The following is a 16,816-nucleotide window of genomic DNA, read 5'->3' on the forward strand; positions in this document are numbered from 1 at the left end:
GAAAATGGTTATACCAAACACCTTTTTTTCTTCTATAATAATTTAAGCATCTTTTTTTCCCCCTAAAACTGTATCTTGTCCTTTTTGTAAGCCTGCTTACATTACCTACCTGGCCTAACCCAAATATATATGCCATATGAAAAGTCGTGAGAACCACATGTCCACCATCTACTAATGGGGTGTGTCACACTCTTGAGGGAATAAACTGCTGTGTACCCATCTGTCTGTAACCTGTGCCTGCTTATTTGTGTAGTAGCTAACAAGGACCCTGAAAATTCTTAGAACAGTCCCTTTCATTGGGTGGTTACATTTCTCCTACTGCTTGGGAATCTTACACACTAGAACTATTTGTTTGGTGGCATTTTGCAGCTCAAAACACTTTAAATTTAGTTATTCCAGTTTCAATCAATAAATTTAACGGAACAACATAAATAAAGGACTTCTGATCATTTCTGTACTCTATCACCCTTCTGTCTCTAGAATCCATTGCTCCATTCTCTACAGCTCAGTATTTCCATTAGCAGATGCCTTCTCAATTAGAGAGTTATATTGCTTCATACACAATTTCACTTCTGAGTCTCTTTGATGACAAAGAAGCTTAGTAGGAGCTGTCTATGCTGGTTCCAAAGAATGAAAGTGCTCAAAGGAAAAGTCAGGAGTATTAGCTCATCTGTTAAGGGAAACTTAAGCAACAGGCTTTTTTTTTGTTTTGTTTTGTTTTGTTTTGTTTATGAATAGTAGTGACTTTGAGGAGTAATGCTTTTTTAAATCACTTAAGGATAATGAATGCTGACACTATGCAGAAACCCTAACAGAAAACAGTGGGCATAAGCAACAAATTTTTCATATAAACCCTGACAGGTTTGCAGCCTCTTAATACCTACATTAATCAAACACGCCTCTCCCTTTAAAAACTGACCAGCAATAAGGTCTCTCATAAATCCTCAAAGCTGCAAATCTCAGCATCTTTTGCTTCTTTTAGAGCTTATCTATAAACATTCTTTGCACAGAAATAAAAAGAAATGTCACAGCATCCCATGATTACCACTTTTTAAATTTCTGGGGTGACTTGTATCTCTATAGATTCATTTTTATACCACCCCAATGTTAGCATTTGACTGTTTTATTACTTCAAACTGTCTTAAATTTTTTTTGAAGCACATTCCTGTCCCCTAATTTTATGTTTTTAAATACTTTTTTCAAGGCAGTGAGATGGCTTAGTAGATAAAGCACCAGGCCTCTCTAGTCAAGAAGACCTGAGCTCAAATCTCACTTCAGATGTTTATTAGCTGTGTAACCCTGGACAAGTCACTTAATCTCCATCTGCCTCAGTTTCCTCAACTGAAAAATGGGGATCATAATATCAACTACCTCCCTCAATTGTTGCAAGGATCAGATGAGATAATATCTGTAAAGTGCTTAGCACAGTCCTGATACATAGTAGGTGCTTAATAAATATTTAGCCCCTTTCCCCTGGTTTGAATGCTAATGCCTTCCTTCGGTTGATTATCTCTGCTTCGTCCTGTATGTATTTCGTTTATGCATTCGTTTGTGTATTTGCATGTTTTCTCTCCCATTAGACCATGAGCACCTAATCTTTTGCCTTTCTCTATATCACCAGTGCTGAGCACAGTTCCTGGAACATAGTAGACACTTAACAAATGATTGTTGATTGACCTTACTGATCCATAAACCAGAAGAGAATTGATCTAGGCGTAAAAGTTACTACTGACTCTCAAATCTCACCTACAACAAACATCACACTTGAATTTACAGGAAGCTGTTCTACAGAAAGATGCAGACTAGGGCAATGAAAAAATACTGGACTGAGTTATTAGCCCTGGGTTCTGGGACAGGACTTTAAAAGTCAAGAATAGGCAACTGCTATAGTGGGGAGGGGACTTGTAAGAGTGGATGAGAGGAACATATTCATGTATCTCCTTTTCCTTTCCTTCTTCCTACCAGGGAAGTCATATGTGATTAAACTGGAGAGTCTGGGGAAACTAATTTGAATGAAAGTTGAGCTCTATAGTGTTCCAAAATACTCCAGGTAACTTAATTTAGGCAATGAGAAACCTTCAATAGTGATATTCATCAATGTTCACTAGCAAAGATAAGTCAAAATTACAGTCACCTGTGTTTTTACTGTCTTGTCTTCCTTTTTGAGACTTTCTACTTCTCTCACTTCAGCAGAAAGTCAGTTCATTTAGAGCAGGAACCATTATTCATTTTCCTTTTGCCTTTGAATCTCCAGTGTCTTGTAGCTGTTTATTAAAGGTTATTGAACTGAACTGGATTGAAACCTAGTACCCTCAGGTTATCCAAAGTCTTCCCCTTCTACCCAGACCTACCTACTCTTATTCCAAAAGGTTTCCATTCTTATTTTAGGTCCAATCAAAATACCCAGCCTCTGTGTGATTCAAGTTAGATGTTGATCTGATTATAGTAATCCATTCTAAGTTATGAAAGTGGCTTAACCCTCCTTTGGTAATTTAGATTTAAAAAAAATTATTAAGAAGGAATGCTGTCAGAGGAAAAGAATAAAAATAACCACTAACAAATTATGTCACTGGATGGAAGCCCTAATACTACTATTTGGCTTTATGAGATAGATTCTGGAAATGACAGCTGAATTGCCTGAATTAACCAAGTATTGACTGATTTGATCTCCTTACTGTCCAAAGGACTCTCAAAAGTCTTCTCTAGCACCACAATTGAAAGCATACAGTTTTCGATGCTCATCTTTCCTTATAGTCTAACTCTCACACTCATACATTACTACCGGAAGAACCATAGCTTTGACTACATGGAACTTTGTTGGTAAAAGGATGTCTCTGCTTTTCAGTATGCTTTCCAGATCGCCTTTCCTTCCAAGGAGCAAGTGTCTTTTAATTTCACAGTTTCAGTCCCCATCTGCAGTGATCTTTGAGATGAAGAATATAAAATCTAACACTGCTTCTTTTTCTTCTCCCTCTATTTGCCAAGAAATGATGGGATTAATTGCTGAGATCTTGGGGTTTTTTTATGTTGTTTCAAGTCAGTTTTTACACTATCCTCTTTCACCCTTAATCAAGAGGCTTCTTAATTCTTCTTTATTTTATGCCATCAGAGTGATATCATCTATATATCTGAGATTATTGATATTCTTCCTAGGAACTTTAATTCTGACTTTTGATTCATCCAGCACATTCATTCCATTGTGTATGATATACTCTACATATAAGTTAAATAAACAAGGTGAACATATCCAGCCTTGTCACACTCATTTTCCACGGTTAAGCCACTTTAACAACTTAGAATTATTCAATCAGATCAGCACCTACCCTGAATCACACAGAAGCTATACGATTTGATTGGACTAGAATAAGAGTGGCTGCCTATTGGAATAATAGCTGTTATTCCATGTCCTGTTGCTTCTTGGCCCAAATACAGGTTCTTCAGGAGATAGGTAAGATGGTCTGGTACTCCCGTACCTTTGGGGACTTGCCATGTTTTGTTGTGATCCATACAAAGGCTTTAATGTAGTCAATGAAGCAGAAATAGATATTCTTCTGGAACTATCTTGCTTTCTCTATAATCCAGAGAATGTTGGCAATTTGGTCTCTAGTTCCTCTGCCTCTTCAAAAACCAACCTGTTCTTGTGGCAATTTTCAATTCACATATTGTTGAATCCTAGCTTGCAGAATCTTAAGCATTGTGAAATTTGTGTAACTGTTCAATAATTTGAACATTCTTTGGCATTACCCTTCTTTAGGATTGGGACATAAACTGATCTTTTCCAATCCAGTGGCCACTATTATGTTTTCCAAACTTGTTTGGTGTAATGAGTGTAGCACTTTAACAGCATCATTTAGGATTTTAGGATTTTAAATAGCTCAGCTGGAATTTTGTCACCTCCACTAGCCTTACTGTGAGCAATGCTTCCTAAGGCCCACTTGTCTTCATTCTGCAGTATGTCTGGCTCTGGATCAGTAATCTCACTATCACGGAGGAGGGATACAAATAGTTTGGTCTTGCAGGCAAGAAAACCTGAGTTCAAATCCTACCTTAGACACTTAGTGACTAGAGAGGTGTGATAGTAGGCTAGTGACTTAAATATAGCCTCAGTTTCCTAACCTATAAAATGAATATAATAAAATGAACATAATAATAACACCTAAACTCACCCAGTTTAACAGGTATAAAGCACTAAATAAATGCTAGCTATTCTTATTAATGTTATTACTGAATAGCTGTCCTGAAAGACTTGGGGGACTGCCTATAGAGCAAAATTTAGTTTTGTTTGTTTGGCTCCACAAGGCAAAGTCAGGACTAATGAGTAGGAACTATAAGAAATATGAGTTCTGCTCAATATAAGGAAGAACATTTTAATGGGAGCTATCCCCAAATGGAATAGGCTGTCTCCTGAAGCAGAGAGATTCCCCCTCATGTTACACATTTAAGGAGAATTTCCACAACCCAGGGCTAAAGCTGCTATGGTAAAGACTATGAACTGAGTGGGAGATTGAACTATATGACAGGAAAAGTCCTTTCCAACTCTAAGATTCCATAATCCCCTAAATATTTAGGATTTAATAGGACAAAGAACTAAAGAACGCAATGTAAAAGCTGCAGGGGATATCATGATAGATTAAGATACATGTATCACTTCAAGTAAACCTGTATCCTAAGCATTTAAACCAGACTAGGAAGTTGGGCACTCTCCAGAAGACCTACAAAAGAATGCGTATGCTGTGGCTCAGACTCATGTCTGCAATGAACTCTCTCTCCTTTTCTCCCATCAACTGACACTTTCTGAAATCTTCCCCATCCTCCAAGGCCCAGCCCAAACATCATCTCTGCCAAAAAGGCTTCACTCATTCCCTTAGGCAGAAGGGATCTTTCCTTCCTAGAACCTGACACAGCATTTTATGCCTACCTTGCTTTCTTATTAAATTCTATTTTTTTTTTTACTGTATTCAAGGCACTGTCCTAGGCACACAAGGCTTCTTCCAGCTCTAAATTTATGATCCTATGAGTTTATATTCTAATGCAGGGGAAGTGCTTAATAAATGATTATCAAATTGAGAGAAGTGATTATTTTTCTATTATATTAATAACCAGTTATTAAATTGGGGTCCAGGCTTTTCCTTTTTTATTTCCTCATTGAGGAACCAGACCCCATAGGCCAGTCAGTCAGTCAGTCTATGAAGGACATTGCTAATAGATAAGATTGCCTAAATCCTCTAGGAACTAGCTCCTTTATCTTGGGCAGCACCCTTCCCAACTAGAAGACCTTACTTCTATTTAGAGTTTAAACAGAATCTAATCTAGGTACATTCCAGACCTAAAGCATTAAGTCTATGCCCTTCTACAGACCTCCAGCTCCCACTGAAGTTTAGGGTAACCCAGCTCATGGAAGAGAAAACCAACCAGAGTGGTCTGGGTTGAGCTCAATCCCTTTGTCCAGATTACTAGTGGCAGTGGAGTCTCACAATCATGCCACAGTCTCTTGAAGAGGGGCTGAGGGTTTTCAGCCCACCCCCTCATTTGAAAGTCTACCCCCTCATCAATTGTTCACCAACCAGGGCTGATTTTCACCTGTCAGGGGCTCCCTCTTTTCCATGATCTCCATGGTTTTGACATTGGTTACTGAGAGAAACTACTGCCCATCAATTTATTGATTAACAGCTTAGACCAATTAATAAATTGATCATTAATTACCCAGAGACTCTGTCTCTCAGGGCTTTTCATTCTTCTCAAAGCAAATGCTGAAGTCAGGAAAACAAGCAGAAAGGCAAGGAGGAGCTAAGGAACAATCATGTTTTGGTAGGGCAAATTTTAAAGCCCTATATAAGTGTTAGCTATTATTATCATAATGTTTAGGCTCTCCTTGAGCCCTCTTCCAGTTAATATTGAAGACAGGGCCAAAACTGTCTTCTGTACCCATTATACCAGTGGTGTCATGGTCCTCCCCACCCAAACAGAGAGATCACACACTTAGGCAACCTCTTCCTATATAAGGTCATGACTTGGCATAGTAAGGCCTTGCAAACCCTGCTTTTCCTAATCAAGCCCAGAATCAAGAGGTCCAAGATAATTTTGATTGAGATGGAGATAATGTCACAAATGGAAGTGGATTATAAGATCTTGGGAGGAGCTGAAACGAGAGCTAACAACCTAACACTATCAGAAATAAACTTCTTTGAACAGTGGCAGCATTTTCCAGTCTATTTCGTACTCCATGGAATACTTAGGACACATATCAGAAAGAACAGAATGGGCCTCAAAAGATTCAGAGGGCTGCCCATCACATGACCCTCAAGAAAGAATCATTGCACACACACTGTTTAGCTATCTAGTATTAGCTCATTCTGGGCATAGGTTGGAAAATTAATCCAAGACCATTTGAATTTGTCCTTTGTATTTACTCCCTATTTAATTCTCATGAAAAGCTCTAGGCTCACAAATGACTGAGCCCAGAAATGCCTAATGGACAGTCTGATAGCTCTTGGCTGTCAAGTTAATTATGACCAGTTGGAAAGATTTCTCTCAGATCTTATTTACAGGGCTATTAAAGAGGATTTGTGTAGCTTTAAAGTATGCAAAACTTGCAGTGAGAAGAGAGGCCCTTCCAAATTTCTTAAACCAGAGTAGCCCACACTTTGAATTCCATGAACATCGATTACCTACTATGTACAAGGCATGCTTCTAGGATTAGGGCAATTTAGAAACACAAAAATCATCCTTAGTCATCCTCTTTGTATTAATCTATATTTTAAAGCAAATTCTCTGGATGGGTTAGTTATAGATAAAACAAAAATTGTACTTATCTACTGAGATGTTTCTTTAGATCACTGTAGGGAATTTCCAAGCTAGTAAAATGAATTCAATCAACAGTTTTACTGATGAATATAGGATTAACCATTCCTGGTTCCAGAGATAAGAACAAAGTAACTAAGTCCAAATAGAATAGCAAAACATTTTTCTAGGTTTCCTTTTATTTTCTGAACTACCACAACACTCAAGATACAATATTAGACACTACTAAATGATAGAGTGATAGTTAAGTGAGAAACACATTTTGTCCTAGTAAACTTAACCTAAATTTTACAGCCTCATTATACCTTACTATCAGGCCTCTTCCCCATCAAAATTAATTTGCATTTCATTCTCCATATAAAACTTGCCTACTCCCCTTCTCATGTCTCAAAATGCCTTCCAAATGAAGTGTCCTATACAATATGTCTGTTAATCCCTTCTCCACCTTCTTCCAAAGAAGGTTTAAAATTAAATTCTAGAAGTTGTGCCCAATTGACCTGCCTGACTTTATTCTCTTTCCTATCAGGTGAATGCCTGGGACTTTCTAACCATTTAGATAAGTCCCAAAATAGAATGGGCTGCCTGGGTAGTTTGTGACCCCCCATCTCCCCTACTTGGTCAGGAATAGGTGTGGAGGAAGGAGGAACAGGGGAGGCTTCTACTCAGATGCAGGTGGGCCTCCATCACTTCTAAGGGTCTTTTCGTTTCTGAAATTCTATGATTCTGAGACATATTTATTCAATTTGCACAGAATTAATTTGTTCTTTAGTTACTTCCACAGCTTGGGTATTCTGTCAACTCAACTAAATTATAAACTCCTTCAGGGCTGGGATTGGTGTCTTAGTTCTTTCCTATCCCCTAGCACCTAATATGGTGTTCTGTGTATAATGGAGACTTAATAAATGCTGTTGACTCACTGACTAGTTCTATGCTTGATGTTGACATCATTTACCAGCACTCTTCTGACTCAAAAAATGCAGGTTTAAAAGGCCAGTGCATTCAAGAAGACCAAATGTAACATTTAATGTCAAACTTGGGAGGGAAGGGTGTGGTGTGAGGTGGAAGGGGTGGTGAGATCAGGAACTTTTTTTTTAAGTGAGTGGAGAGTTTCCTCATAGAATTAAAGTACACACCTAAACTACTCCCCCAGGAGGTAACTGTATGTTCTATATTAAAAGCTTTTTGAAAGACCTTTAATGCTGTGTGGAAAATTCTCCATTTTCTAAATTCAATGGATGACAGGATCTTGCTTTTTCCTCAGCTTTTGTTGTTACTTAGTCAATTAGTCACACTGGACTCTTTGTGACCACATTTGGGGTTTTTGTGACAAATATACTGGAGTGGTTTTCCATTTCCTTCTCCAGCTCATTTTATAGATGAGGAAACTGAGGCAAAGTGACTTCTGCCGGGTCATGGGGCTAGTAGGTCATCTGAGGCCAGATCTGAATTCAGGTTCTCCTGACTCCAGGCCAAGAGCTCTTATATCGCTGCCCCTTTTTCTTCAGCAGAGACTGAGAATCATCCTTTATATAATTAACCTATAATCTTCCCTTATTGGAATATTATTTCCTTAAAGACCCTTTGGATTTTGTCTTTGTATCTCCAAGGTTAAACACTACCCTCGGCACACAGTAGACACTTAATAATAGATTATGTATCAACTAGGGTCCCTCAATTTGAAGTCAGGCCTAAGTAGGTGTGTGGCCCTAGGCAAGTCACTTAAGCTGGCTCTGCCTCATCTGTTCTCTCTCTCATCAGTAAAATGAGAATAGAAATAGTGTCTGCTTCTCAGGGTTGTGGCAAGGATTAAATGAGAGAATATTTATAAAGCACTCTGTAAAACCTTAAAGTGCTACATTTAGCTACTATGGAATGCTTCTTGATTGATTTGAAGACCATCATAGTCAAAGCTATCCTTTTTGCTTCTGGCTAAGTAGTCTTACTTCAAAAATCCTATTTTCTAAACCTTGTATTTTCTTGATGAGTTTTACCTCCAAGGTTTAAATCTATGAGCCCAGGAGTCCTTTACTTGCCCCTCTATTTGTTGATTCCCAAAGCATAAAATTAAATACTGTACTCAAATAAGGGGTCCTTTTACATGATCAGGAATATTTATAGAATCAGACTTAAAAGACATTAGCTTATGCATATTTCTAAAACCATACCTATTCTCCAAATGGAGTAGGTTGACCTGCCATATTAATCAGTCAACTTCCAGTTTCATCAACTTACTCTTCATTCTCTACCATTACAAGAAATCTTTATGGAATATTGGTCTGGATGCAAAGCTCTCTATATGATAGTATTGTTTTTTATTTCCCTGAAAACTCATTTCTCATTTATTCTGCTCAGTGGTTCACAGACCCCTGGGGGTAGACAAGGCTGCAAACACAGACCTAAGAAAGAAACAAAAGAGACCTAACCACTCCCAACTCTCCACAAAGAGTAGTTCTCTAAGGGGATTCACCAGTGGGAGGTAGGGGTGGGGTGAAGAAGATCAGCTCTTCTTGAACTGGTTTGAGAACTGATAAATTCTTCTTGAGGTTGATCACTTTTCAAGGACAAATGGGTGTCAAAACTTGTAAGAAACCCAAAAGTCAGCCATGAGAAGACATATCTTATTCCCTATCAAATCCAATCTTAGAGCCATGCTAAATCTCATGGCTGCTCTAGCCCCACTGGGTAAATTCTCATTCCAGGTGTTTCTTCCAAGTATATATAATGAGAGATTATCCTAAATTTATATTGTGTCTATTATAATTTTAAAATACACAGAAATCCACCTTGCTAATGTGAAACAAGAAAAGAATATCTCAGGGAAATAATGCAGCTGGATACGAGGGTTGAGGGTATCTTAGGGAAATAATAATGCAGCTGGGTACAAATGTTAAGGATGAAAGATTATCAGATATGGGGGGAAACTGAACAGAAAGGTCTGAAGAAAAGAAGTTAACTAGTAAAGGAATGATGGTATTACTGCAAGGACTCTTAATTTCTTTTCATTGTCTCTAATCTCACCACCTCTCCCCAAACGTCCTATAGACTGATTCAAGATTAATTTTTCTAAAGTGCCACTTGTATCACGTCCCACTGGTGCATAAGAATCTATGACAAGATTAGTTTTGTTGAACTTTCAGGGCTGGTACTCATTCGTGTTTGTTTGTTCACCTGGATATTTATAAAATGCTGCTTTTTTTAAAGCATATTTGTGAATTCTAGTTTTTTTGGAATCATGACTACCATCACTGACTTTATAAACATGCTCTCCAAAAAAACTTGCAAAGCCTATGTTCAGTTTTGACACGAATTGTGATTGATCATGTTTTGGAGAATTTCATAGAAGAATGGAGACCACTAAAAGTGTCAGAAAACTAGTACTGGGAATCACTGAGATAGGCTTTTACTTCTGTAGAATTCTATATACATTTCATAATTTTTTTAACATATACACATGCATATATAGATATACATGTGTAATTGTCTGCCTTCACAGGAAAATTTCATTAAATTAGACTATCTAGGATAGAAGACCAGTCTAAATTAGTAAAAAGTCAAAATTATGGAATATTTGGAAATAATTTTATTATTTTCGAGTACATATAATGATTTTGTGCTATTTTAATGAATAAAATAAGGAAGAATTGTGCTCAACAAACTAATTAGTCACATAGAAATAGATGCCTTTAAATCACTCGAAAACTGTTCTTTTAAACAATTAAAAATCCCTTTGAAAGCTTGTTTATACTCCATGTCTACCTCACTTTGCTAACAAATGAGTTCTTGGAGTATTGGATAAATTTTATTTAAGCATACCAGGGAAGGTCAATCTTTAAAAGAATGTTGTGGTGAGTTCTTTTGTAATTCAAATACAACCTTCTGAACTATACATTTTTTAAGTTCAGATTTTAATATTTTGGGCTTTCTTAAAGCTGTATTGATTTGTGTAGCAAATTCTTTTTCCCCCATTGCTCATACAATGGTTCATTTCATACTCTGTATTACCCCAAATTTTGATTTTTTTAAAAATCAAATTCTGTTCTTTCAAGGCTATACGAATCTCCAAATGAAGAAAATCCCCTTTCCAATGCCAATTGTCATCTGTTCTGCAACTTAATTTCTTACTGAGTTACTCAGGGAGGGCAATAAAAGGGTATGGAACTTATACAGAATCACACAGAAAGTTTGTGTCAATTCTAGCACTTGAATGCAAGTCTTCCCACCTGAAGGCAGCCTCGATTAAAAAAAAAAATCCAAGTCTGACAGATATTACAATCCAAGTTTACAGAAGATCTATCTCTATGCCACTGGTCTATCCCATCCTCTAAATGAATAGGGTCCAAATGAATGAGACTTTATTGTATTTTTAAACACTCCACATTTTAGATTTTCTATCTCCTTTTTACAATTGGATTTAATAAAAACAAAGGCCAAAGGAGACTAACATTAATGCCAAACCACCAAATAATAAATTCTAAGGGGAAAGTAGACTAATTTTTCATAGTGGAGTTTAGTTTTACTTACATCTGTGTTACAGGAGCGATACCGTTTCCTTTCCCCAAGGCAATATTTTCCACCTCCTGAAGGTCTGAAAAAATATTTTGTTTTACATGTGAGTATGATATATATATATACACATGTATATATACACAGAGAGAGATTCAAATACTCTGTGATCAGAACATATTATAAGCTGCTTTAAAATATTAAACATTCTTTTATTAAATTTTAATGATTTAGAATATTGATCATTTGTAAGAATAATAATTCTGTATGTAGAGCATGAAATTAAATTACTATGATTAAGGTCTTCTCCTAATTGTCATGTTTAACATGCTTAGGAAAATTCAATGAAATTTATACATTGCAATTGTCATTGCAACTGGGCGCCCAGTCTTAGACATCAAATAAGGAAATCACTCATTTTTAGACATCTGCATAATATAAAGTGATCCAAGTTGCCTACAGCACAAAAATGCACTTGGAAGATTATGTTATATTATTTTCAGGGTCCATGCACAAAAAAAGTTTATATTCTTTTGAGGCTAAGAGAATGGGGATTGGGACAACTTGAGCTACTGCTGCTCTTAACAAGCATCTTAGGAAATCATTTCAGTTCAAAGTAGGAAATGTTAGAATGCTTGTATTTCTAATTACTCCTAATTTAAGAATCACCTAGAGGCCTTAAAATTTGTGTTTGGAAGTCAGCTGGCTGTATATTCTTTTCATCTAATTTTATTTTTTGGTTTTACATTCTAAAGATCATTTAAATTACACATCATTTAATGAAAATTTATCAATACTTAACTTCCTAGTTGACATGGATTATAGAATCATAGCATCTTGGAGTTAGATAAGTCTTGAAGAATAACATTAGGAAAAGTAATATGCTATTATTTGGGCAGACTATTTTTAGAAAGGAAATAGTATATTTCCTTTTTTTTTTTTTTTCAAAGTCCAAACCATCTTTTTTATATTTATTTTTATGTCTTTTACTGTTGACTCTTTCTTTATGGCAGCCACATTTGGGTCATATAATTTGCACGTGTTTTATAATTTTGGCTCCCTCATGTCTTCACTGGTCAATTAAAACGATATTTGGTTAATTTTGAATACCAGTGCTAAGGAAAGAAAATGGCTTAACTGGTATGAGAATTAGGAAAGGAATGAGCTCTCTTGATGCCCAGGCCAATTTACATGGTGGTGGTGAGAATAGAGACTTGACTATAAGGAGGGAAGAAAAATAGAGAGAAGACATTAGCCTCATAGGTTTGGGCTCAGCAAGGGACTAACAATTCATATAAAACAGTAGAGAGAAGAATTCAAGCAAGGCAGTAGAGAAAGTAGAGTTAGAGGTGTTTAAAACACAAAAACAATTCCATTTTAAGAGCAGTAAGAGAATAAGCTTAGGTGTCAGCAAGGCAAGAAAAGGAGTCTGTCTAGCTTTGCTTTTGGAGAAGGGAGCCATGGAAAGAAGTGTTAAGTCTTGTTGTGAAAAACAAAAGGGAAAACTTTCTCTGTACACAACTAATAATAAAAGTGACAATACTAAGAATGATACAGAGGGCATCATAAAACATCCTACTGATTCTGTACCACTAAGTATATATGAACTAGAAAAAAGAGATCTCCCACTTGACCTCTGGATGGGAAGGGGGATGAATAGAGGACGTTAACTAAAAATGGGAGTATCTCATTATCAGGTTGAGGAACCTGATTGTGTGGGAGAAGGGTGGAGTATAAAGTAGAGAGTAGTCCACCTGCCACTCTCACTAGTGGGAAACAAAAGTAACCCAGCTAGCAAAGCCCAATGATGGGCCTGGCCTTGGGCCAGAGGGAATTCAGTCCAAAGAGTCAGGGTGGGAGAAGAGCAGGCTGACCTGCCTCCATTAGTCCTGGGGAGAAGGGTAGCAGCAGCTCAGAAAGATGATTAATGGGGGCATGTGAAATGGAAACTATTTTAACACATGGGCAGTATTCTTTTCATTGTGATTTGTGATGTGAATCAAGGCATTTCAACCCTTGAGGTGCTGTCATTGGCTCTTTTAATACTAATGTACCAGTAATCATTTTATGTGACATGTGAAAAAAAACATACACACACACACAAAAACCCAAAAAAACCCAAACCTCAGGTTTTCCTGGGGATAATGGTGCCAAGCTGAGGCCAGATTTGGGGATATCCATGAATCACATGTTACTCCTGAGAGTGGAAAATCTTATCTGATTATAGCCCGAGATAAAAGGCCTTGATTACTACAGTAGGGCACCGTGCGTCAAAGGTTTAATTTTTAAACTGGGGGGGAGGGGGAGAGAAAAAGCCCGTCTGTCTAGCACAGTTCTTTCTTTCTCCTGCTCTCCTGCGGCGACGGACTGCTCTGGAGACATGCACTGGCTCACTGGAGAAACGTTTTTACAGATAACATGTGAAACCACAGCTTTGAATCATTTCCAACTGTGTCTTTTTGTTGGCTCCGGCTTACTTTAGCTACTTACGCTGGACTGTCACAGTGTCTTAAGGATGAGGAGACGCCTCCCCCGCAGGTCCTGCTGCACTCTCCCCATATTGACCAGGGACCCCAGCCCCCATCTACGCTCTGGGGCCAAGTGCCAAAAGGAACACACTCTCCCTGATAACACCACTGCAAGATTTCATAGAAAACAGAAAATTAGCTTCCAGGCAGCTAGAGCCGTCAGGACAGACATATCATATATATTTATATATCTATATATCTCTTCATATATTTACAAGGGTCAGACAATGACCAATTATAGGCATTAGCATTCTCTCAAAAGATAACAGACTGGTATTTCACTTCTCTTTAGCCCTATTTAGACAGTCATTAGAGAGAGAGAGAGAGAGAGAGAGAGAGAGAGAGAGTGTGTGTGTGTGTGTGTGTGTGTGTGTGTCTGGTGGATTATCTTTAGCCAAGCCCTGATTTATAAATCTGGAACGTATATACCAGGAGGTTAAAAAGGCCTAACTAGGCTGCTTTTGCCTGGTTCCTTCTCACTCTAAGTTTTAGAGTTCCTCATTAGAGAGGGAGCTACAGACCTCAAAATCTCTTTTAGACATTTAGGTCTCTTTAAAAAGATTTTTAGAAAAACACACACATTATTATTAAATTCATGGAATGATAACGCAACATGGAAAGTTCCCCAGTAAGGAATTTTTATGATGGTAATTGCTTTTTCTTTAAAAAAGAAAGTCTGGTTGAGGCTACAATGGTAAAGGAATTTGTTGCGGTATTTCATCTACATGAATAGTGCAGACATAATAAAAGTAATGCCAAGACACTGGGGACTGGGTACAAAAAAATCATTATATATACTGACTAGCCATCTGTATAGACCCTGTACGAACATGTGTCCTGGAATATTTTTTAGCTTTACCCCCTGCAATAAACCACATACACTGCACATAAGGAGAAAGCCATGCATAATTTACCAAGGGATAGACATATTATAATCAGCTCATAACTCTAGCATGATAAATCTTATTTTGCAGGGTATGGTAAACTGAAAGAATGTCTTTCTTAAAAAAATCAGGAATTTTTCAGATTTTTGTTAGGGGCTTATTCAGCACTGAGAAATAGCACTGAAAGACACAGCACATTTGCACCAATGACAAAAAATGAACATGGAAATTTATACAAAAAAAAAAAAGCTAAGTACCCAAGCATCCAGAGATGCCCCCCACCCACCCATACTCACATATTGTAATTTTGCTTTTGTTTTGTAATAACAATGAAAATGAGAACTGCCATAGTTGTTGTTTTTTTAATTTCACTAGCAATACAACTTGTTGCTCTCTAGAGAGCTATTATTTCCCACCCTTTTTTTAGAAAGGCCTTTCTAATTTGGCATAACAAAGAAAATGCTAAGTAAGGAAAGCCAGAGTTCAAAGCCCATCTCCACCCTCCCCACCCCAACCCCACCCACATACAGTTAGTAGCTCTGTGACCTCTGGCAAGCTACTTAACCTCCCACTACACTGAGCCTCAGTTTCCTCATCTGTAAAATGGGCATAATACTACAGTGAGAGGCAGCCCATCAGCCTTGAAATCAGGAAGCACTGTGTTCTACTCTCTCCGGTGACAAATACTGGCCATGTGGCCCTGTGGCCACATGTTATTTTATTAATAATATAATATTATATTATTTCTGAATAATATGGCTTACTACTACTACAAATCCAGTGATGTTCATGAGTTCCTAAGGACTAATGGAGACTTAGTCCTTAAGTTGAAGGCATCAGGCATTGATTTTAACTAACCATTTTACAAATCAAAAAGATAAATATTATTTGAAATAAAATAAATTGATAAAGGTATTTGAAATAAAACATTTTAAGTGTTTCTGTTTCATAGGTTCATATACTTTTAGAGTCACAAGGGATCATGGAAATAATCTAGTCCAATCCCCTCATTTTACAGATAAGGAAATGGAAATTCAAAGTAGTTAAATGATTTGCCTAAGATCACACAGCTAGTTGCTACCAGTTTGAATTATTTCTTCTAAATCATAAAGAAATCAGTTGCGGAAAAAGCAGGGAGAACATTTTAATTATTTTTTTCCAGGTTTGCTTTTTCTTATTGCAAACACTGAATTATAACAAAGAGAAAAATTTAATAGCATCTACCCATGTAAATGAGAATAAATTCACCAAGACAAAACTTTCATTTGTCAAATGTAACTTTTTCCTCTTTTCATGGGATAAAGAAAAGAAAGTCCTTCAAGAATGAGGGATGTACTATTACTGTTTACCAAAAATATAGTCACAAGGTATAGGACAAGGCAAGTAATCACAGACAAGCTTTGTTTCCTTAGAAACCTGATTTTTTATATGAGATAAATTCACTATTTCGGTTATAACATATTGCTTACAATGTCATTATTACATAACATCTTGTGAATGGTTTCCTAGACGCCCTTTCACCACATAAATTCATGCTATTCATTTTATCAATTCCCTGGAAATATGACACAGTATGTAATTCTGTCAGCCAGTTAAGTAATGCAGATTTATGAGTAAAGAGCTAACAAGTCATAATAATGAAGGAATCTTACTGTCAGCTAGTCATACTGTCTAAGTATGTATGGGACTAGCAACTAGGAATGTTTATATTCTAATCTCAGCTTTGAACATGATTACTTCTATGACCCAAGAGAAGTCATTTCATTTCCTGACTTTGGTTTCCCCATCCATAAATTGAGAGTTAATTTTAATCTCTTAAATTAGGGATTAAAATAGGGCTGGGGGTGGTGGTGGAGGCAAGGGGAGAGTATAGTATAATATAGTAAGGTAATAGTTAAGCCAAAGCCAAACGCTGATATGGTAGTCTCAAAGGTTGTACTATGATGCCAAAAGTCAAGTGGTGACTTTTTCTACATCTGTGCTGTATGTAGGACTACTATTCTAAATAACAGTTAACTAGGTTAATTCATAGAAAAGCAGACTACGTGTCTGCCTATCTATCTATCTATCTATCTATCTATCTATCTATCTATCTATCTA

The 16,816-nt window shown here is 37.0% G+C and overlaps 1 protein-coding gene across 1 annotated transcript in view; it reads right to left on the bottom strand.

Moving 5' to 3' along the window:
* ADAMTS6 (ADAM metallopeptidase with thrombospondin type 1 motif 6) overlaps positions 1-16,816 on the bottom strand; it is a 331,893-nt gene that overhangs the window by 88,170 nt on the left and 226,907 nt on the right. Inside the window, exons 12-13 of the mRNA XM_069096412.1 lie at positions 13,795-13,940; positions 11,323-11,386 (exon numbers count right to left, since the gene is read on the bottom strand). Coding sequence (XP_068952513.1) covers positions 11,323-11,386; positions 13,795-13,940 — 210 coding nt within the window. The remainder of the gene's footprint in view (positions 1-11,322; positions 11,387-13,794; positions 13,941-16,816) is intronic.

The sequence above is a fragment of the Petaurus breviceps genome, unplaced genomic scaffold (genome assembly GCF_028583685.1).
Source record: "Petaurus breviceps papuanus isolate PSGF00001 unplaced genomic scaffold, PetGlider_PUasm1.0 229, whole genome shotgun sequence".
NCBI classification, from domain to species: Eukaryota; Metazoa; Chordata; class Mammalia; order Diprotodontia; family Petauridae; genus Petaurus; species Petaurus breviceps.